The 23,959-nt window shown below is 37.3% G+C and overlaps 1 protein-coding gene across 2 annotated transcripts in view; it reads left to right on the top strand.

Annotated features, from left to right (window-relative positions):
- The window catches only part of SLC44A1 (solute carrier family 44 member 1), a 66,416-nt gene extending 43,945 nt beyond the window's left edge, over window positions 1-22,471 (top strand). Inside the window, exons 7-16 of one of the 2 annotated variants that reach the window (XM_039724132.1) lie at window positions 957-1,046; window positions 3,140-3,267; window positions 4,296-4,482; window positions 6,468-6,633; window positions 10,957-11,113; window positions 11,495-11,578; window positions 12,647-12,784; window positions 14,466-14,702; window positions 16,255-16,335; window positions 18,534-18,645. In XM_039724132.1, the coding sequence (XP_039580066.1) occupies window positions 957-1,046; window positions 3,140-3,267; window positions 4,296-4,482; window positions 6,468-6,633; window positions 10,957-11,113; window positions 11,495-11,578; window positions 12,647-12,784; window positions 14,466-14,702; window positions 16,255-16,335; window positions 18,534-18,557 (1,292 nt within the window). In that variant the 3' untranslated portion in view covers window positions 18,558-18,645. Of the gene's footprint in view, window positions 1-956; window positions 1,047-3,139; window positions 3,268-4,295; window positions 4,483-6,467; window positions 6,634-10,956; window positions 11,114-11,494; window positions 11,579-12,646; window positions 12,785-14,465; window positions 14,703-16,254 lie in introns of both variants that reach the window. The other variant, XM_039724131.1, reaches the window with a different exon arrangement.
- The last annotated feature ends 1,488 nt before the right edge of the window (window positions 22,472-23,959 follow it).

Consider the following 23,959-nt stretch of genomic DNA (forward strand, 5'->3'; position numbering starts at 1 on the left):
TGCAAAGCTGTATCAGATATAGGGCTCCTTTGTTTTCAGTTTGCTTTTGTGGTTTTAAAAAAAAAGGCAGGGAAGAAGGAAGGGAAAAGGAAAGGAAAAAGAAAAGGATGCTAGACACCATTAACCCTCTCTACACACACACAAAGGACTGTGTTTTTTTTCAACTGTATCTTGAAAGCTGTTTATTTTTACATCTTGACAGCTTCAGTATTTGGTAATAATGGTAGAAAACTGTTTGAAATCTGAAAGCTAGTGCTGATTCACAATGCTAGTGTTCAGTTACAGTCAGAAGTTAGTAGAGAATGTACATATAGTTAATATTAAAAGTAGTTTTCATAATTTCATAGTTAAACAGAAATTATTTGCTTTAAAACAGTGGGTTAGACTGTGATTCAAAAAGCCAGGTTCCAGTGGTTTGCACGTAACTGCTGAACACAAATGTGTATGTGTTGAAATATGAGTATTGTACTTGTACACACCACTCACTTAGCCTTAGCTGCTGTATAGTTTTTTACTTATGACTGGCACAACATTTTGGAATACACAGATATCATATTAACTGCACTGGTTTTTGACATATGTATTTGAGTACAGACTCTGCTCTGGTCCTCAGGAGGTGTGCTCATGTTACCAGACTCAAAGTACTGCCATGTCTTGCTGTCTGTTTGGTCATTGTCTAAGTACATCTCTGTCTGTATGCATGCATTATGTCTTGTGTTTGATGTATTGTGTAAATGTATTTATGCTCTCCTTGTTTTAATCAACATTATCAAAGCAGAAGTTGTAGAGATGCCTAATTTTCTTAACTATATTCAGTGAGTTTGTAAGCCTCAAAAAAGAAATCTGTCTGTAAAAATTCTATTGGAAGGCAGTTATCTTAGTACAGTGGGGAAATTAGGAAGGCTATATCTACTTGAAGTAATTAGTCTGCTTATTTTATTTGTCTTCTTTTGCAGTGTTGTCCATGATTTTGATGGTTATAATAAGGTACATTTCAAGAGTACTTGTCTGGATTTTAACAATTCTTGTCATTCTGGGATCACTTGGTAAGTCTTGTTTGTCTCCTGGTTTTAGTGCCCAGTTCTAATTCCTGTGTTCCATGTCCTCAGACCAGCTACATTCCACACACATCTTGGATCATGCATTTCCCTTCAACCTTTTTTTAAAAATTCTTTTCAAGATGCACATCAAAAATGCCACCTTAGTAATTGCAGATCTCTCTTAGAGAGTATATTGATCCTTGAATATTTGCATAGCCTGCTTGGCAGTCTTCATGTCAGCCTAGCTCACTAGAGCCCACAGGTGTCAGCACAGGAGATTCCTCACAGCACTTGTAGCACAACCCTAAATGTTGCCTACTTCTTAACCTGCCTTCCAAACAGCTCAGCAAGGTAGCTAAGCCCGGGTGTGTCTGGTGGTACCCCCACACAGTGGCTGGTGCGTGAAGAAATCTAAGGGCAACTGTTTCTTATGCAGATGAATATATTTACAACTCAGACATGTTCATCAGCTATTAAGTTCTTTGAGTAGCTTTTTAAGACCTGTTCTTGAAGAGAGGAAGTAAAGGTGCTTGTCTAGAAATTCTAATTAAATCCTTATATTTCTGTATGACCTAGATCATATGTGAAATGCCACCAGGCCTGCTATCTTGGAAATGACCAAAGGCTGTCTCTTCCAAAATGATATAGCTTGTGTGAAAATAGCCTTATTTTATCACATTAGTTTTTAAATTCATAAAACAAAATTATTCTACACTTATTACCGAGTAGCTGAGTCAAAATGTCTGGGCAGATGACTGCACAGAAGGAAAAAAATAGAATAATCACATTAGGAAGCAGTAGTGATTTAATTCTTGCAATTCATGACTGCAGTGGATGGAAAAAATCAGCCGACCATCTATATTTTTTCAGGATCACTTTGGCTTTCTGATTAATGGCCTCACAATCTATGACCAGCGAAAAGGAAAAATATGGATTTTTTGTTCATTTATGTTCTCTTTAGAAGCTGAGCAACTGTGTTGAGTGAAATAGTAGAATAACTTATCTTACTGGCATCTATTACTATGTTCTAAGAAATTTCATCCATTATAATAATGGATGAATAAAACCCTGTCTTTTATGACACATACTGCTTATTTTGTCTTGACTGTTTGTTTAGGAAGTGTCAAAAGAGCATTCTTCATTTTAGACCTGAACAGAGTATGTTCAGCACAAACATGCAATCACAGAATGTGTAAGGTTGGAAGGGACCACAGAGGCTCATCTGGTCCAACCTCCCTACTTAGCTTATGTATTTGATTCAGAGATACCAGCAGAACAGAGAAGGAGAATTAAAAGAGAAAAGAAATGTAGCAGAGAGGAGAGGTTATCTCCCTGAGGGGTCGGAGATCCGTGATTAAGAAAAGTTCTGCCTTGGAAGGACAGCTAAAATAGGAGAATGTTTTTCTGGCCATAAGGCTAGGATTAACATAACAGGGGTGAGAAGATAGAACCTCACATTGTGTTTGCCTACTGTACCTTTTACTAATGCTTTTTCTGGTGTCCAAGATATTGTCTGAAACAGTTTTAGCTGCATATCATTAAGATGCTGTTTCCAGTATCTGGCTGATGCTTGTTGTTTAGATTAGTGTTCCCAGGAGCGGTAGACTCCTTGTTTTGTTGTTATTTCACATCCTAATCCAAAGGTCCATCTCTGTTTCCCCTCCTAAATTCTTATTTCCTGCATTATTTTACACACCCATACATTCATACATACAGACAGCCCCAGAGCTATTTATTCTTCCTTTTGTTCTTTTATTACCTGTCTAGTGGGAACTGTGCTGTTCACTGTTAGGGCTTTCCATGAAGTAGTCCTTCGATGCAGTTTACCCTAAGACACAGCGTCAAGGTTCTGCAAGTCTCTTAAGTGGTCACAGTATGGTGAGACTGTGAAAAGAGTATATTCACTTGAGAAGAGTGCAACAGAGGAGTACTCCTCCCTCCTCTCAAGTTCCTGTTGGGTTAATCATCAGTGCTCTTGAGTATTCAGTACCAGACTAGAATAAAAAGGAAGGAACTGTTTTATTTCTCTGGGACTAGGTAGTATGTATCACAGAGAAGATTCATGTATTTATCCTTTTTGTTTTCTCACTAAAACATAGGTGGTACAGGAGTTCTGTGGTGGCTCTATGCTAAACAACGAATATCTGCCGGTGCTCTTGAGACCCAAATAGCCAAAGACAATCTTCAGGCTCTCTTGATCTATGCCATTGCAGCTACAGTCTTCACGGTATGCTTTGCTAATTATTGTATTATTTTCTGTTCTTGTCCTCCTGTTGGTCTCTATTTTTTATTCAGGTGAAAGCATTGAATTGCACGCATTTTGGAACAGTTTATTTCTGCCATAATTTCTGTTGAAGTGATTTTCTTTCATTATGTTATTTTTTTAACTTTTAGGAATTGTTCTCTAACACCTGATTATGAATCAGGGGAGACTTTCTAGGAACTATTATCTGATTTTGAGTCAGGAGAGACTTTCTAAGCCTGCAGCTACTTTCATCTACTGTAAAATGTCCACAGGGACTTCCAAGAATAGGTACGATATTGGACTGCCAATCCAGAGATTTTTCTTAGGTTCTGAGTTCAGAGGTACTCAGTCATTTCAGTGCATTTAAAAGTCCTAGCCTACTTCTGAAAGAATTTGTTCTTAAATAATTCTGAACTGAAATACTAACATCATTTGAACCAAATTATCTTCTTTGGGCCTTGCTGTTAATTTCAGTCACTGAATTTACTACCAGAAACTGACAATGTTTGACTAACTTCACAGGAATTGTAGTCTCCCTCTTCTGTTGTTCTTGTTGCTTCACATCCTAATCCAAAATTTCCTCTCCGTTCCCTCATAGGTTTTTACTCCCTATGTTATTATACGCATATATACATATATCCTCTAAGACCACCACACCATGGTCAGATATAAATTTTAAATTACCTTTCTTACAGGTAATTAAAGGCTAAAACATGCTGATTTCACTGCTTTATAAAACATAATTGAGGATAGAACCTGGTCTCATCTCATCAGCCTAAGGCTGATGATGATTCCAAATATATAATTATGAGAATGGAATTCCCCAGAAGTATAATTTGGAAAATAATTTATCACCAGAAGAAGCTGATAGAGGTTTTACATTTTGATCTTGTGATTTTATAGATAAAGTGCATGTTAATTTAGTGTGTTTGAATATCCTAGCTGTGCAAAAGATTATCTTGATACTGTTTAAGTACTCCAAAATGTGATTTGAAAACTTACCCCTCTAGGTTATCTTGTTCTTGATCATGCTAATTATGCGCAAAAGAGTAGCTCTCACCATTGCCTTGTTCCACGTGGCTGGCAAGGTCTTCATTCACCTGCCGCTGTTAGTCTTCCAGCCATTTTGGACATTCTTTGTGCTTATCCTCTTCTGGACATACTGGATCACAGTCCTGCTTTTTCTTGGTACTACAGGTAAGCAGTCACTTACTTTAAAAAATCTTCACTTCATTTTTGTATGATTTCTAGCTGAGTTGACTAAAAAGCCTGTGGAAATCTCAAAGAACAAAGCCCACTTGTTGTGCTTCTATTCCTGTGTGTGCTTCACTGACTTCAGGTTATTGTGCATTTGAGTCTTCATTCCCAGCATGGTACTTTGTGTGTTAGGCTGGCTTTTTGAATTGATGCAAGTTGGCTTGCTGCAAACCATGAGACTCTAATAATAAAATTGCTACAGCAATTTTTCAAATAATTACCTCTAATTTTACACACACAAGTTAAAAACAGCATAAACTTGGAGTCACCAAGTGTTGTAGACAGTACTCACATGGATGAGTACACAGTACGAGAAGGGCTATTGCACACAATTACTGTCTCCCACAATGTAAATATTGTGATTTTAGTTTTCAGTTGTTTGTAACTTAGGTGTCCAGTATTATTCTAGAATTATTAGGGAGATTTTTTTGTTGCTTGTACACTGTATTCTGAGAGCAGCCGATGTACTGCTAATTCCTGCCTGCTCTTCCATAAATAGAAGGTGAAAGCTTTGCTTGTATTTAGGGTCTGACAAGAGCTTCTAGAACTATTCAGTGCCATAGGTTCAAATCTTAGTTACTTCAGCAAAAAAACCACCACAGCAGATTCTTTTTTAAAAGTATGTTATTTTGCAGTACATTGTAGGCAACAGAGACTGTAATTCATTATTAGATGTCTTAAAATTTTGAAATGTGTTGTTTGCTGCTGACCCAAAAGTAGCAATGTTTCAAGTCGCAAGGCTATTTCACAGTAATACAAGATAAATATTTTTCATATCCTAAGTTCTTAGCAAAGGTTGGAGGCAATAGAATTAATGTGTTCCTGTTCTCATTACTGATGGAATTTTTAGTTTTCATTGCATGCTGTGCTATATGCATAAAATGGTCACCTATGAAGGTCTCAGCCCTGTGCTTCATTTTCAGTCAGACCACTGCACAAGCACTAAATTTGTAGCAGACTACAGAATGTAGTCTTCTGATATTATAGTTAACTGACAGAACCCTTCAACCTGCCTTGATTCTGCAAAAAACAATTTATCTTTTTAGCTTATATATGCTCAGTATCATCACTATTGTCAGTTAAACAAACTGTTTGTGCAAATAAGGCCAAATCCTTGTTCACCGAAACTGAATTAGTTCAACAGTTAACTTGTTGACAAGAAAATATTCATTTTATATGTAAGTATAAAAACATAACTAAGAATGCAGGTAAAGTGCTGTCAGTGCTAAGTCAAAACAATGGTTTTCAAGGTAACCTCTTTATGCACACAAAGTTTCTTGCAGTGTTTTTCTGAACCTCATCAGCTGTTCATGTAAATGTGATATAAGATGAAACATCTCACTGTGCATTAACACATTGAAATAGAGCTTATCTTATGAGTGTTCTGACATGCTGTCAGTTTCTGTACATGATTTTTCTATTCATATTAGACAAAGAGTCAATGAATTTTTGAATATATGAAATAATATATTTAGAATTTCGAAGGCTGCTCCATATGTCTGTTACTAGCTTTAAAGCTACAAAAGCTTACCGTAGGGAAAACAAAAGTGATTGCTAATGTTGATATCTAAATGTAAGGAGCTGATACTGATTCCTGCTGCATGAAAAATACTGGTAAGGCAGCAAACTTAAATTAGGAATGACTGAAGTAGACTTCCATTATGTTTAACTATATGAATTTTTGCTATGAGATGGTGGTTAGTTGTGGAAATTTTTTTAGTGTTTTTATCAAATACCATTATACTTATTGTCTCAAAAGCTCTATCTTTGTTAAGAACAACCTTCCTAAATATGGCATTTGAAACTATGAATAGAAATTAGAGGGGTTTCTGCTGTAACTGGTTATGAGCTGCTAATACCATTTGCTTCCTTCATCATGAGTTGACGTAAGCATCATTTTCTTTTTTACCCTCATTCATTTCTAGGTAGTCCAGTCCCAAATGAAGAAGGATTTGTTGAATTTCGAATGGCAGGTCCTTTGAAATACATGTGGTGGTACCATGTAGTGGGACTCATCTGGATCAGCGAGTTTATCCTAGCCTGTCAGCAGATGACAGTAGCAGGGGCTGTGGTAACATACTATTTTACAAGGTAAGGATAACCTAGATAGCTCTATCATGAGTAGCCTACAATGATTTAGCAGAAATAATGATCAACAGGGTTTCTGGAGGGAATATTTGTGTCCATTGGGAAAGCCAGGGAACAGTTAAATTGCCTTGGCCCTTTTTAAATCATGTAAAGTCCTGAACTATCTGTTTTGCCATTTATAGAGTGTATTCTTGACTTATAAGACTTGAAGTACTATTTACCTTATAACCTGTGCGTATTCTACAGGCATGGATGGTTGTTTACAAAGTAGGATGAGTCTGGAAGGTCATCTGTTTTGCTAAATAATTAATGCTGGTAAGATCTGTAGAGGTTAAAAAAATAATGAAAGCAATTTATTATTATTTTAATTGCAAAACAGTGTCCTTTAAATTATTTACAGTGCTTCACTAATCTTCATTAATCTTTCTTTCACAGGATTACTTAAGATCTTATTAGATTAATCATTTACATATAGATCCTGACAAGATCATATAAAAATAAACATTCATGTAAAATTTTAAAGCTTCACATTTTATTGCTGTACTTGTGAACGAAATTGTGTATAATTTTTTTGAATAATGTATGCAGATATTTTTCAAGTGCATGATTCAGATCACAAATGTTTAATTGCTTTGTCTTTTTAATTGAGGCTGTTACCTGAGCTACATTTGACTCGTTTTCTGCCCTACTCTTTAAAATAATATCAAAAGCAAGGAATCAATTTATTGTGCTGTCAGAAATTTTGTTATTTTATTAGTGATGAAGTTCTCTGGCATACCAATCAAATACATCTATGAAGTTATTACAGGATGTTACAGGGATGTAATCTTGTGAATAATTAAACTAGATTGAGTACAGAATGAGGAAAATACAGAGGAAAGAGAATAACTGCACTGAAATAGATTGCTTAGCAATGTATATGCTTCATCTGTAAGTTTATATATTTCCTGTCACCTGACGGTGAATGATTTTATTTCATCCAAACCCTATAATTCCATAACAGCAATTTTATTTTAAGTTAGTAAATACTCATTTCTCTCTACTTATCTTCTTGTTGAGTTTTAAGGTACAACCATAATTTGAAAAGTGGCTTATAAAAAAATAAAAGTCATTAATTTGCACTAACCCATTATTTTGCATATTAACAGCTTTCCAAATCAAATGAGAAGAGGTTATCCATGCAGAAATGTTTTATATGTGTTCACTGCTCATTCACTTTAGCCAGATGGATTCCTTTCAACTCAGGCAATAACAGGCCTCAAAATGTTTTGCATTACAGACTTTACCCTGAAAATGAGGAAGTGTTTGGGTTGCCTGGGCATAAGACTCAAGCAATTTATGTGATTGTGCCTAACAGGGAGTAAAATTTGTCTTCCCCTAAAAGCTAATTGGAATACAATACAGGGTAAACCTACTTGAATCATTAACATCTCAGGATTACATCATGTAGATATTAGTTTCCTGGAATGAAGATTATACTTTTGTTATCATTCTGAGCAAAATTCTCTTCCAAGCTGGAGAGATTTTTATTTTTTGAATGTTATCACATATTTCTTAATATGCTTATTATCATGCTCTTATTTCCAATAAAAAAGAAGAGCCGTTCTTTAAATGTTTAATTAGTAGTGTTCTTTGAGAGAGATGTGTAAGTGAGTTTCTTGGTAGAAAAGAAAAATGGCTTGAAACCGTGAATGTGAGTATTTATCTGATAACTGAAAAATATTATAGCTACATCACATTAAATAACTTGTTTTAAGGCTCAGTCCTTGGTACCTTGAGAATATAACAACTAAATCAGAAGTGCAAAAAATCTGAGCAGAGTTTACCCGATCAATTAGTAATATTCTCTCCAAAGTCTACACAAAGATCTCCAAAAGAACAAGGGTGGAGAAGGCAAGTTCATCAGTAGTCTGACTAAAAAAGGTATTAGCACAGTTTCTTACTCTTTTGGAAGGTTTTGAATTGCACACCATCTGATGCAACTTCAAGGGAATTGCCAGTTGTTAATAGTGGTAATGTAGCCAACTGCTAGTAAGACTACCTGTTACCAATGAGTGTTTCCAGTTGCTCAGAGAATCACTGGCCAATGTATTGGCAAAAGCTGGTTAATATAGAAGTTAAAAGTGTGACGGAGTACATTGACAAGATTCACTTTACTACTTAGTAGATGATTAAAGCGCACATTGAAAAGGAAAAGATGGACGAAAATTAGTTAATCTAAGACTAAACCTGAAATTATTTATGTGGAAGCTGGGGATGGAAAAAGCTAAGGATGAGAAAGGATAAGGATAAAAAGGAATGAAGGACACCCTCTCATTGACTCACAAAGTTAAGAGTGGGCCCTCTTGCCACTCTTAGCCCCAGAGTTCACCAACAGTTTAGACCTAAAGAGCTAAACAACACTTAAACTTAGTATCACTTAATCATTAGCATAATTTAATGAATTTAACAAAAGAGTCTATAGAATTTACTAAGAGCACAACAGGAACTCAGTTACTTAGACCTGATTTAATTACCAATCTAACATTCACAGTACATTTGCTGTAGCACATTCATACTCACACCTGTAGGTACAAGGTACAGACCAACAAGAATTCCTCTCAAGTTCAGTGAAGTGCTCAGGTCAGATGCCTCTGCACCTTCTCGACAGGCAAAGGGTTGAGGCTTGAGAAGTGATGTGTCATCCCAGGCTCTGTCAGCAGCATTTGATGGTGGTCCTCTGAGTATCAGAAACTTGAGTGTTCAGTGGCTCAGAGAGGTCCCACTCAGAAGGAGGTGCTAATTGTAGCCCACTTTGGTCCAGGAGTTTACGGGGTTGCAAGAGAATTGGCTTTAGTCATAGTAATTTTCCATCCTGTCCACAATTCAGGTCTGTAACTTTCTTTGAAAGTTCAATAACAGAAATGTTATTCTACCTAGGTTGATATTTGGGCACAAAAAATAAGTTTACAAGGCTGTTCCTTTAAAAACAGGAGCCTGATAGACAGGACCAGTTCCTGGGAGAAGACTGTGTTTCTGATAAGTTCAAGGAGCTGAGCCCAGGTGCTCTTCATCAAGACAGGGGCTTAACAACCATTTCTGAGATCATAATGCAGCCCAAGATGGGAAGGGACAAAGCGGGGATGCACCACCACGCTACTCACGTGTCACAAATTAATTTAAACACAGAAGACCAAAGAAAACTAAGTCTTTGCTTTGTGAATAAAATGGATCAAACACAAAAAGGTTTGAAATATACTCCAAAACTTGATTAAAACCAAAGGAGGTTAGATGTGCATGCCAAAAAAAAAAAAGTTTATATATTTTATTTAATAGTAAAAGAGGCAAAGGGAAAGTAAGAGAAAAGAAAAAAAAGATGTAGAAAAAGAGCAGGCAGGGGAACAGGGAGAGGGTTAGGTAGACACTTCCAAGGGTCCAAATGACAACTCATGGCTTCCCTCCTTCTAGTCTTCTTGGTGGTGAGGGTCCCCTGCACCCCAAAAAGTATAGAATCCAATGGATTCATACACATTTGGGCCAGGTAGGAACGCCTAGAGGGCAAGTTTGACACTGACCCTTGCAACACTGTGGATCTGTTACATCATGTTGCAGTGTTCCAGTGCAAGATCTGGGGGCCCCTTGTGGGGGGAATTTTGATGGACCATGACACCCCCTCTGCTGTCATTCATGTGGCTATCCTGTAGATGTGGCTTTCCCAGGTGAAGAGGTGACTGCAACTGGGCGGGTTTGCCCAGCAGAGTATTGGCATTCACTGCCTCTTACCAGAGGTTTTTTCACCACACGTCCAAAACCTCTCCTTCCCACCCCCACCCTTTGGTCTGAGCGCCTGTGTAAATCTGGCAGCTGATAGCCCTGGGACTGTGGTCTCCACCCCAAAGGTGTGAAGCTTAACCCTCCTGTGAATGTATTTTTTTTTTCCCAGCCCAGAATTGAGTCACTTCCTCTTATCTCCATCAACTTGCCTCTTATCTCCCTTGCCCTTGCAGTCCAGGGCCTCAGGAGGCTCATTCAGGGTGTGGTGGTCTTCCACACAGCTTTTGTTTAAAGTTTTGCTATAATAGGCAAAAGTCCTTCATAAAAATGCTTAAGCCATAAACAATAACATTGCAGTCCCCAACAGTATGACATATCAATTCCTAATTCTAGTCCTGCTTTAGAGACAAATTTCTGAGTTACATAGATTGTCAGGGTCGAGTAAGTAATACATCCTAGTATGAAGATAATATATTCCTTTTGCACATTATTTTATTGAGAATTTGTAGCACTTCTAGATGATACCACTTAAATACTGATCATTCTACTTCATTTTTTTTCTCTTTTCAACAGGGAGAAAAGAAACCTGCCATTTACTCCCATTCTGGCATCTGTTAATCGCCTTGTTTGTTACCACCTAGGAACAGTAGCAAAGGGGTCTTTCATTATCACACTAGTGAAGATACCACGAATGATTCTTATGTATATTCAAACACAACTCAAAGGAAAGGTAAGATAAATAGAAAATCAAGGCCTGATATGATTACCTGTTTATTTAGTCATTGTGGCAGGATGGAAGTCTTGTTTTGAAATAGATCGGGGTAACAAGAAATTCCTCACTAGAAGAGGTTACCCAGAGAAGTTGTGGCTGGAAGTGTTCTGGGTCATGCTGGATGAGGTTTTGAGCAACTTGGTCTAGTGAAAGGTGCCCCTGCCTATGGTGTTGGGAGTTCCTTCCAATCCAAATCATCCTATTGTTCTCTGAATATTTAGACTTTACAGGACTGTGGGACTGATACAGATTGCTTAAGTTAGCAAGGCTGGATATCAGTTACTGAAGCACAAGTAAAAACTTTTTATCTATGTTTTCCCACATTCTGTGCTTTTCTAGGAAAATGCTTGTGCTCGCTGTATGCTTAAAGCCTGCATTTGCTGCCTTTGGTGTCTAGAAAAGTGCCTGACATATTTAAATCAGGTAAGATTTTCCATATTTAAGTTTTATGTAAGGGCTTCTATTAGTATATATATTCCCAGAGTGCAATCTGATGCCAACACGTATTGTACTTTGGAACTGAACTTGAATAGCAGTACTTCATTCTTGTCTCCATTACTGAAATTACACTGCAAATCACTACTCTGATCTTTGGAATATAAACAAGAACAAAAAAATAGCCCATATTCATCTTTGTGAACATGGTTTCTCAACTTTATAACAATTTGTTTAGTGATTTACTGGGGACATTCCTCCTTAGGCCTACTCAGTCAAACTACATCTGAGTTTCAAAATCCTTTTGTTATGAAAAGAGAATTAAGCTTTTCTGTGTAATATTTAAGATTCTCACAGTGTAAAAACTATACAAAATATCAAATTGTCATCATCATCTACAAAAGAGAAAAGGAGTTGCAAAGTGCAACACAATAGCTGGTCCTTGTAAAAGACCCCTTGTAGAAGTGGGTTTATGGGCCATAAATATCACATAAATAAATATCAGACACATAAATATCTTGTACATAATATCTCTTTCACTGTTGTTATTTTTTTTTTACTTGTGGAAATGTAGAAAATAAAATTGTAAGAAAACATTTTAAACACCCCAATGTAATCCTTGAAAACTGTCCTCGCTAACCTTGAATGCTGTCTAGTTAAGTATTTAGAAATTATCTTGGTTGACTTGTATGACACTCAGATTCTTTTATATTTCCAGATTGGTTTTTTTGAGCTATTTAATTTCTGTAGCTATGGTACTGTTCACCTCCTCCTGCAGCGAAATTGCAAATTCTGTTTAATGAGTTTTTTTGAACAAACTTGTTAATGCATAAATTATGAGCAAGAGAGGAGAAGAATAGTAATTCTTTACCTCATATAATCTTCTGTCAGGTGGTTCATATTGCTTGATTCAACAACTCTCAAGGGAATTTTTATTCATTAAAATCATATGATGATGGTGTCTTGCTCAAAGCTGTATCTTTTTCCTCACCTTCCCACCCTCCATATGAAATACCTGATCATTCTATGAATAAATCTTCAATCTCCTTTCCTCAGAATGCGTATACAGCCACAGCTATCAACAGCACCAATTTCTGCACCTCAGCAAAGGATGCCTTTGTTATCCTAGTGGAAAACGCTTTGCGAGTGGCTGCCATAAACACAGTTGGGGATTTTATGCTGTTTCTAGGAAAGGTATGTCTGCTGCATACAGCTGTTACACACCTATGTAGAAGCAATCGTTCTTTAGCAATAGCTTGAACCTAATTCAAAATGTCTTAAAAACCCTGTTTCTTAGTGCACGCTTTATCGCATCTAGCTGCATCATGTTAGGAAGTTACCATCCAGTATAGGAAGCATAAACAAATTATCCACTTAAATTTAGTACAAGTGACTAGAAAGGAGTAGCTGAAGTTAATGACACTTTTTGCATTTTTTTAGGGAATCAAGAGAAAAGTGATTACAAAGTCTAAGGTTTTGATTTCGTAATTAAGACACGGAATTGTAAGGAAATTAAGCTTTTCTTTTAAATTCTGTTTAGTGTGGACTCTCTAGGTTTATGTTGAAAATTTGACACATTACTGATCACCTTTTATGACAAAATCAGATTGGAAGAGTACAGAAGCCTGCTATGAGGACCTGCCAGTTTAAGCAACTTAGTTGTACTCTGAGAATTAAAAGAAGAGCAGAATAATTTCTGTGATCAGTCAGCTTTTGGGTTTCCAGCTAATGGAGATATACTGTATGGAAATGTAATCCAGTGAATTATTTCTATCCTTTGAAGTGCCGTAATTTACTGAAACAGTTAATACCAGATTACTTAAATCACCTGTGCCCAAGTATCTGGACATTGGTTGAACTGATCTGTATTCCTTACAGCATTCCTCTACTTCTGTTAAATCAGAAGTTCAGCAGGCTGAACCCTGTATCCAGTAATAAAGTGAGTAAGATGTGAGAAGGAATAAACACGTAAGGGAGATATAGGTGCTTTGGAGAACCTGAAATTACATAACAAAATTTTACTGAGGAATCTGAAAAGTGTTAGGAAGCACCCCTTGAAAAGACATCTCAGATAATTAGAAAAATGTTCAGATGACAGAAATGTTCAAATGAACAGTGCACATAAAAATCAGTATCAGCTGAAATAATGCTACACTGTCAGCATCTCCTCTACCAGTTCAATGTGATGTTTTCGTAAAAGCTGACCTATTTTATGATTGTGTTTAGTTGCTATTCATAATAATACATTCAGAAATATTCAAAAAGTTAATTTGCCAAAACCAGACTGGTACCCAGTGGAATATCTGTTACGGCCTCACACATAGTGTAGTTCTGTAGAGACTGTTACATGAAGTGCCTCATGTGAATTCTGATCTATTTTCTCCTGTATGGAGAAGAAATGGATATTAAACAAGCTTGGAAGTTGTTTCCACTAGCAAAATGAAAAACATACCATTCTCCTAATACCTAACTTCTGCCTCTACCCCAAATAAAAAAACCCCAACTGCGTGTTAGTTGATGCATGGCATCTATTTACAGGGTTTATGTAATTGACAGGATTAAGATATTTTTTACAGGACTATTGTATAACATTAGAATGATGACAGCAGAATATAAATGTAATTTTCTCTGAAAAATATTCTCAGTGATGAAGGATGTGTAACAATTGACTTGAACCTGCTGAAAAATGAATTAAATGTCATTTATCCTCAGGGATGTGGGGAATCCACGAGGTAAAGATCATGTTACCTACTATCTGTTTCCTCTAGTTCTAACCCTGGCAGACCAAGAAGTATATTGCCTTAAAACAAACCAACCAAACAAAAAATATCAAAAGGCTTCTGCCACTAGAGTTGCCTACCATTTTCTTCTTCAGGTCCTGATTGTCTGCAGCACAGGTTTGGCCGGCATTATGTTGCTGAATTACCAACGAGATTACACCATCTGGGTGCTGCCACTCATCATTGTCTGCCTCTTTGCATTCCTGGTTGCTCACTGCTTCCTTTCCATTTATGAAATGGTTGTTGATGTCCTTTTCTTATGTTTTGCCATCGATACAAAATACAATGATGGGAGCCCTGGCAGGGAATTCTACATGGATAAAGTTCTCATGGTAAGTTTTCCCTTACCCTCAAAGTCTAAGGATCCAGTTCCATAAAATAGGTATTTTGACAATGGAATGAAAGCACTAGCTGAGTTCAATATGGGGGTTTTTTGTTTTTTTTTTTAATCTTGCCATCTTGTTCATGGCTTGATCAGGAAACAGTGTCATCTGATAAGCATCAAGTAAGTAATGAGGCTTCCTTCCTATGCTATTGGCTTTTATTTGCTAGCTGTTGGATGGGGAGTGATCTTGCAGAATCATACTCTTGGATATCATGTCTCGTAAATTACACAGTGCAGAATAGAAAGAAACAAAACAAGGGGAGAAAACTTGGTTTTTTTCCTTTCCCAAGAAGGACTTCTCTTTGGATATGAGAGAGAAAAAATATCAGAGTACTCTACGTCATGCATAGGTAGTGACCACAGTGGAGTTTTCATATAGGCATCAACCAGAATTTGACTCTGTCACACATAAAAATACCAGGCTTTATATTCTATCCTGGAGCCTACATGCTTTGTCAAGGCCTTTTGCAAGGCCGATTCATTTTGTCCATTTTTATTCCATGTTATTCTGTGTTCACTATAACTAGAAACCAAGATATAAAAATTCTGCTTGTCAAGCCCCTCACTTTTTTTGTTGTGCAGAAATTTCTTGACAGTGTTTTTAAGTGGCAGGTGTAGACTATGTCTCTGTAAAATGTAGCCTTGTGTAGGCTAAAGGAAGATCCTCATGACTTCTTAGCAATTTTTTTTTTTTTGGTGGAAAAACCATGCCAAGAATTTAATGCTAATTTTTTTGTAAACCCCTAGGGAATTTAGAGTATATAATAAATAAATCAGCTGCTGATTAGTTGCTTTTTAACAATAAGAGTAAAATGCAGCAAGTTCTGTCAGAAGAAAGCATTGATATATTGTAAAACGATTGTGGGTTTCTTCCATCAGCATTCAATATCACAAAACCCCAGCAGCTAAAGTTCACTGATATTTCCTGCAGAATTCTTGCCCCTAAGAGAAAAAAAAATGTTTAAAATTTTATAGCACATTTTCTAATCTGCATGAAAAGGAGATTGTGATTTCGTGACAAATGTAAGAGGTTGAATTGAGGACATTTAGGGAAATCAGCCAAATCTTGCAAGTAATTATCTGAAAGTCCATTTGTTTAATGGTGTTCTAACATTAGGCACAGGATACAAGGCAATAAATGAGAATCTGATTTGTTTGGGGGTTTTGTTGTGCAGGATTTTTTTTGTTTGGTTTTTACTTTTTTTTTTTATCAGTCTTTTACCTTCTTTCCCCATAAAGGAGAGCATTGCATGGTAAATATGAAAGTTGTAAAAGCACAAAAGGCAAACATCTATCTGGCTTCCAGAATTAAGTGAGGGAGATCTTTGTGGTTATTTGGTAGGCTTTTTCGATACTTTGTGGTCAAGTCTAAGCAAGAGAAGTGGGAGACGCAAATTAGCTAGATATTTTGAGTAGTTACATCTTGAAGTTCTGTGTTGAGATTTAATGTTTGGAGTCTGTTCTATGAAAGCACTTGTCATTTCATTACTGTTTTTCAGGAGTTTGTGGAGAATAGTAGGAAATCTATGAAAGAAGCTGGCCGGGGAGGTGGAGCTGAGGGCAGAGAGCTAAAACCAATGGTAGGTGCAGATGAGGAGGTGGCGATCCTCCAAGAGTTTCACTTTTACTTCTTCTCCCTCTTTGTCTTTACTGACTGCACTTCTTCAGGAGAAGTTTTTGTTCTCTGTATCACTCAAGATGTTCTGCTTTTTCTGTTTGTGAGCTTGCCTATCACCTGGATGGCAGAGTTTTTGTCACAGCTGAGACCATCTCCTGTAAAAGTAAGATGAAAGGAACTGTCTCATATGAAACAAATGCAGTATCATTTCATTAGGATTAGTGGTGCATGCCATGTGGTATATGCAGACAGCCCCAGCTGCTGAACAGTCTAAAACTAAGATGGCTCTGAGATTCTTTGGGCTCTTCTCAGCCCTGAGATGAACAATTTTTGCTCATCTTGCATTCACTGCAAAAACCTGAAATGAAGAACACTTACTGCGTGCATCCATTGTTGCAAAGTAAGACCAGGTATTCAAAGCCCTCACCAAATTATCTTACACGGTGCCAAGGAATTGGATACAGTGATTCCTTTCAACCTGCTCAAATGACATTTCTCCCAGTTGTTTGTTTTATTGCCAACTACTTATGTTGCTTGTCTCTTGTGTGCTCTTTCCATCTCACACTGTCAGATGCACAGACAGTGAACAATGCATCATTTATGCTTCTGCAGCCTGTTTTACTTATGGTGTGCCTGTTAGGAAGGCATTGCATGTCTGAGTAGCCTGGAATAAGAGCACTATACATGGTACAGATAACAGATAGGAGGATAAGTTTGGAAAGTGGAGAACAGAGGGCGTATAACAGAGAGCCAGGCTGAGCAAGGTATGATTTGTCATTGTACATTACAACTTTGTGAAACAGAGTATTTTTCCATCATCACTTTCTCAGAGTGTTTGGGGTCTTACTCATTTCCGTACCATGGGGGTCATTTTTTAACCAAATGGAATCTAAATAAGTGTATGCTAACAGAATAATTTATTTTTTCAACAATGTATGTGAAGCCATGTTGCATGAGCATTTTTTGACTAAGCTGGAATGGGTTCCTGCTATAGACTGGATAGATGTGTAGCTTTGTGTGTTTTGCTATTTCATTATGGCATACCAGTTTCTAGATTTGCTTATGCCTAAATGCTGCTGTGTTTATACATATAAAAAACTAATTCTATTCTCATTTACTGTTTTCTTCTGGGAGTAATTCTAGCTGGTCAAAGAGACACTAACATTGGGATTTTCAGAACGAGCTAATTGCTATAAATGCAAATGTGTCACAAAAATGATTAAGAATTGAGTGTGCAAGCTCTCTAGTCATATGCACAAAAAATTAATTTCAAAATTTTATGTTAAACTCTGTTTCAAAGAATTGGTTTACCTTAAGTGGTTTTCCACTTACACTGTTGTCAGAGGTGGCACCAACTGCTAATTACACTTTGGTACTTGACTGCCTGAAGCTTGGATGTTAAAAAATTTTATTCACCCCCACCCCTTTTAAAAGTGCAGACCAAGTATTTGCAAACCAAGAGTGGTTTTATTCTTAGAGGAAACTTTTTATGGAGTCTTAGCCTGGTGCTGGCTGAAAGTCCTCTTAGAGTGGCTGGAGAAGATGCTGAGCACTTGAGGCTCAGAGTGGAAGTCTCCTGCTGAATTACTCCCAATTTTGCTGCTCATGTGAATGTCTTGTTGGAACTGTTTGGGCCTTGTGGTTTTCCATTTTTGGACATTCAGCTCCAGTTGATTTGATTATGAAATACTAGAATCTCACTTCCTGATCACGATGGGACACAGCAGTTAAATTTCTGAGGCCTTTCCCCAAAGTAGAGGGCCTCGGTTATAGCTAGAATAGGATCATTCATAAGTCTATTGTGTAACGGTAGCGCCCATAGTCCCAAAATTGCATGTCTGAAAATTAGATCAATACTACTTTTTTCTCTTTTTTTTACAGAGTCTTTACTGGTTTGCTTCAGTTTCCTTGAAATGCAGATATTTCTTAGATATGACAATTATTTCTTAAAGTGAAATGCCCTAAGTGCAGTTGTATTTAAAATAGGTATTAGTAGCAGAGATGAGAAAACACCTTAGTTCTGTTCTTGTATCAGGGCACAACAAAAAACCCCACCTCTTCACGCTTCTTTCTTTATGGCTTCCAGTGACCCCTTTGACTCAATTTCTCCTTGTCCTTTGGCATCTGTCTAAGACTGTACTGTATGACTTTGTTTTCTAGGCCTCTGGAGCAAGTTCATCTTGAAACTAGCCAGCCATATTGGAACCCATTGACATTCCAAAACAGTATATATATACATATATACATACATACATATATATATATATATATAAAAATAAACAGCCAAAATCAGAGAAAAGGAACAGGGATTTAAAACTTTTTTTAACAATTATTTTTGTGAAACATGTACTCTTTTCATACGGGTGGCTTTTACAAGCAGCTTTATCATTGTTCCATTTCTTAAATTATTTGTTGTGGTCATGGAAATGTTGATTCTTCTTATCTGCTTGACATTTTAAAATCTGGAGGAAGTATCATTGTAAAGATAATCTGAAATTATGACTGGGTTTAGAGACAGATTTCCCATGACACTACTAATCTGCTGAGAGTTTTACTTGTTTAATTTCTTTAAAATCTGCATTAAATTCGGGACAGTGACATGTACAGAAAACCTTAAAATCAAGAAAAGTCTCAAATTTATTTTTTCAGCAAAAATTTGTTCAGTTGAAATGTATTTGTAAGTAGTTATTTTACTTTACAGCCCGGGCAGGGCACAGTTCTGTTTACCAGTATCAGATATCACAATAACCAACTCCTCAGGTATTTAGGTGTGTGGGGAGCCCTTGCATCTCCTATTAAACAGAACCTACAAAATGGGGACAGATAATTTTTATATGCAATTAACTTCCTGCTTACCCTACTTTTACCCCTCATACCCATTGCCCTCTATCCTCCCCCTGAGTTCAGTAGCCTCCTTCACACTTCAGCAGTGCTCCTTTGAAGGGTATGGATTCTCCATACGGGCAAGCGAAATAACAGATTGCTAAAGCTCAGTCTTAGCCATACTCATGATTAATTCATGACTAGATACAAAGATGCTGAGGATGGGAAGAAAAATGAATTATACTGCTGTACATAAAAAAGTACTGTATGCTTCATTTCATCTAATGAGAGAGCTCTGGGAGGTAGAAAGGATCATTCCTTGCCTGTTGCTTGATCCATATTTGTACATACTGTAGTGGGTGGCTAAAGCCAGAAAGGGCAGAGAAACATTCCTTTGGAAATGTAGCTGCCAGGATAGTTATCTGAAATTATTAAATAATGACAAGAGAACATGCTTTTTTATTATTATTAGATACATAAATATCTCTTCAGTCTGGAAGTTCACCAGATATGAGTGCTAATATTCAATTGTTCAGCATAGTGAATTGGTAAATGCATAACTGTATTTGCTAAGAATTGATGATCTGTCTATGCTATATATTCCTTTTGTTAACATTTTTTTAAGAAAACTATTTTTGTTATTGTAAAGTTAATATTTCAGAGCAGAATTTTTAAACTTATTGCACTAAATACAAGCTGTCTACAAATAATGATGCCTCAATGGTTCAATCACTCCATTCCAGAAAATCTTTTGAAAGAGTAAGAGCCTTTCTACGGAAGCTTTATGATGGAGTAGAGAGGTATGTCTAGGTAAAGACATGCACAACTCGTGTAATCAAGGTTTAGTAAGTAAGCAGTTAACTGTGCTTCCTTTCAGACTATCAGACTTCTAAATTGCTGCTGAAGGTTTAAATAATTATGTAGTATCATTTAGCTAACTAGTGCTCTTATATTTTTGGCAATAGTAAAACATTTCACTTTTGCTTCCAGAAGTAATTTGATAAATTTGTTAATTTTTTTTTCCTATAAGCCAGTTAATACAATTTACACTTTTCATATCACAGAACCCAAACTATTTGAATGGTACAAATATAAAGATACATACAGAAAGGGTAGCTTGGGGAGTTGGGGAGGCAAAGAGAATTATCCAGTCCTGGAAGCACTTACTCATTTAAGTGAACCATATCTGTAACTACTAGCATCAGGAGGGCTCTCTAAATATGGAAATTGTAACGTACACATCTGTGTAAGTGCTGACTGGACTACAGCTTCAGCCTAGGGATTCAAACTGGAGCACAGGTGAGACCTCTCTGTGCAAGTTAGACATCAGACTTGCCCAGAAGAAACACTGGAGCAGCCTTACTTTTGTGGAGAGGAGACATTCCTGCAGTACCAGTGTCTGTGATAGCAGTGGTACTCAACACCAGTATTTGTGTAGATCAGAGAGGTTTAGCAACACAAATTTTAAAACCAGCTTAGATGAATCTAGAAACTGGTTTTCAAGACTAAAAGACTTATCAAAAAGACTTATCAAATACTCAGTTGCTTCCAGAGAATCTAGTTTCATCTTGTTTGGAGGTTATTGGAAGTGCTTAATCAAAGAAGCCTTGTGTTCTGCTCATTTTGATAAAAAAATTCTGCCATGACTGGTTCCATAAGTTTGTGTTCTCCACTCACTGGATGTCCTGAGTGGGAACTGTATTCTGTAATTGCAACTAGGACTGCAATTGGTAACAAATTTTGTATTTTTGTATGACTTGACTGTGCACCATTTTTATAGCAGTTTATCCTGTCTTAAAAATAAATTTGTTTATTTACATGGTGTTTAAAAGATACAGGCAACACTTTTCTATGGGTAGTTGTAATGTTTAAGTGAGAAACCTATATAATTACAAAGTTCTTAATAAAAACGTGTGCACCATTCTTGAGTGTATATCCAGCATGCAGAGCTTTCCAGTCTTGCCAAAAAGGCATTCCATCCACACACAGGCTTTGCAGCAGCCCTTTAAAGGTTTTGAGTTACCATTGACGTTCATTTGTAACCAAACTACAAGCTGCCCTCTTCCAGCTCTGTCTTGTGCAGAGACAAGCAGAGATAACCAGAAGACAGAATTCTGAAAAGACAACTTTTCAGGGCAAATTTAGACTACTTTCCTTTCCTAGTGGGGATAGTGGAGTGGGAGAACATTTTGGCATATAAATCCTATACATAAATTTTGGCAGTAGGGGTGCTGGGGTCTGCCAGCTGTGAGGGATTAAATACTCCTTTTGACTGGTGGTTATTACAGCCAGTGTATGGTCTGCTTTGTGGGAGGCAGTCTAGACTAAGTAGAGAGTGATGCTGCACTGAGAATAACAATGCAGGAGGAGCAGATGAGACAGGTAAAACAAAGAAATCATCTCCTCAGAAAGTCCATTGAATTAAGTAATGCTAAAAGACTGGAAATTTAGGCTGGACAATTTGGATTTAGAAATAATCATTGGGATTACTGCTTCTCGGCATTTGGTTTCTGCATCATAGCCTCTGACCAGCTAAGTTTCAAACAGAAAAACATACTGATCCTTAAATTGTTAAATTTTTTTTCCCACATTATTTTTCTGTTTGGAAGTTGAACAGCACCATGTCATCTTTACTGCTTCTTCCAGCCCTAGAGAAAGTTTTTTGGTTTTGTTCCTTTGTGTCTCATTTCCATATTGCTCTCTGAGTAAAACAGTGGCAAGTGGCAGAGTGTCAGCTCCCCTTTGTCCCTTGATCTTAACACATATTCTTTTACCTTCCCGAGGCAATGATTCAGGATATTACCTTTACTCAATGAGAGGGAGAGTACGTGCTAAGCTAAGTTCTGAGGCAGAATTTTTTTCTTTTTTTTTTGTCTGGTATTACTCCGTCGCTGTGGTTAGAAGTGCAACCAATCACTTCTAGAGTTTCACTGCTGCTCCACAGCTAGGCTTTAACACATAGGATGGCCAGCTTAGATTTGCATCTTCAGCTTTCCATGAGCTCCCAGTCCCAGAACCAGGATGGGCTTCTAAATGTGGCCTTACATGGCCTGGCATAGTAAATGAAGGACTTTTTGCATTTGAAAAGTGTTTTCTATAAGGGAGACCTAACAGTGGAAAATGCAGTTAAATGTTGTGGTGGGTTGACCATAGCTGTCACATACACTGCTACTCTGTTGCTTGCTCAGTCCCTGCAGCAGTATGGGAGAGAGCAGTGAAAGGACAAAAACACTTATAAAAGTGCAGTTCACTAAGCAAGTAAGTGGGGGGGGCGGGTGGGAAAGCAAAGGCAATCATTTACCAGCAGACCAATTCCCAGCCAATCTCCCAGCAGCAGCTGCTTGGGAACCACACCCACCCCAGTTTGATTGCTGAGTGTTACATTATACGGTGTGGAATATTTCTTCAATCTCTTCAGGTCAGCTGTCCTGGCTGTGTACCCTCTCATCCTTTTGCCCAACCCCAAATGACTGTGGGGGTCGTAGAGTGGAAAATAGAGAAGGCCTTTACCCTGTGCAAGCACCGCTCAGTAGCAGGTAAAGCTTTGTGTTAGCAACACTGTTTTGGGTTGCAGACCTTGCAACCAGCATCTTGCAGGTTGCCAAAAAGAAAATTAACTCTGTCCAGCCTAACCCAGTACACATGCCCACCTACCCAATAATTAATCCAAGACTTGCTCCCTGCATTTCTGTACAGCATCTTCTCAGGGTGGTTACTTCTTTCTGAAAGGGCTTTTTTTGCAGCAGGCAATTTGCCTGCTTCACAGTGCTCCCTTTCATGGAGGGAGCAGGGGATGTTAGCTCTTACTCTTTCAGCACATAATGGGGATATAAAGCAAAAATGAGCCCTTTCGGTGTCAGTGTTCTGGCAATTGAGCAGCCAGTGTTGGAAACAATATACTTAATGTGCCCTCAGGGCATGCACTTTAGCAGTTTGCTCTGAGTGGTTATGATGTATTCTATGAATGTATGTTATAGAGTCAGAATAAAATGCATGTAGCAGACGTATACTCATCACCATCTAGTGAGCATTTAGTTCAGAGTGCATTCATGCTATATTGAATATGGCACAGTTATTTTAAGAAACAGTCTTAAGATTTTTAAGTAGATACCTTACAGCATTCCTGGTTTTGAAATCATGGCTTGGTCTGTTTACTAAATCTAAATATCACTAGCCCATTGTTTCTTGAACAGCTTGTGTCACATTATCAACACAGAAATTCTATTTCATCTTTGTAAAAAAAACCAAAAAGACAACAAAACAACCCTCGTGTTTCCCAACACAAACCCCAACAGGTTTATTTGAAGCATTTCTTTGTTGGGATGATGCAAGTTTACTATAAATATTTCATTTTCAAATGCTCTTCCAACTATTTCATCTCTGCTGTTATTTCCACCATGTAACAAGATTATGGAGACTAGTAAATCTATATTTATTGTGTTCTGTAGCAAATACTGTTCTCAATACTTTTTATATTTAAAGAGATGAGAGAAAAGATGAAACTCATCTCCTGTGATGTGGGTCATGTCTAAAAGGCATAATTTCTGGTCTGGGATGGAGCTGTGATGAATCTTGCAATCTAATACAATCAAGCCAAAGCTCTCCAGAGACCAGGATTATGAAAATATTTCTAAGGAGAACTGGTAGCATGAATTGATCTGAAAATACCTATTGGGGGCTAAACTATCTGGCATTCATTTGACAGACAGCTGTTAAATTGGAGCTAGCTGAAAACCAACAAATGCCCATCGAATTCTACTCCC

Source organism: Passer montanus, unplaced genomic scaffold (genome assembly GCF_014805655.1).
Source record: "Passer montanus isolate IOZ18808 unplaced genomic scaffold, ASM1480565v1 scaffold52, whole genome shotgun sequence".
Lineage (NCBI taxonomy): Eukaryota > Metazoa > Chordata > Aves > Passeriformes > Passeridae > Passer > Passer montanus.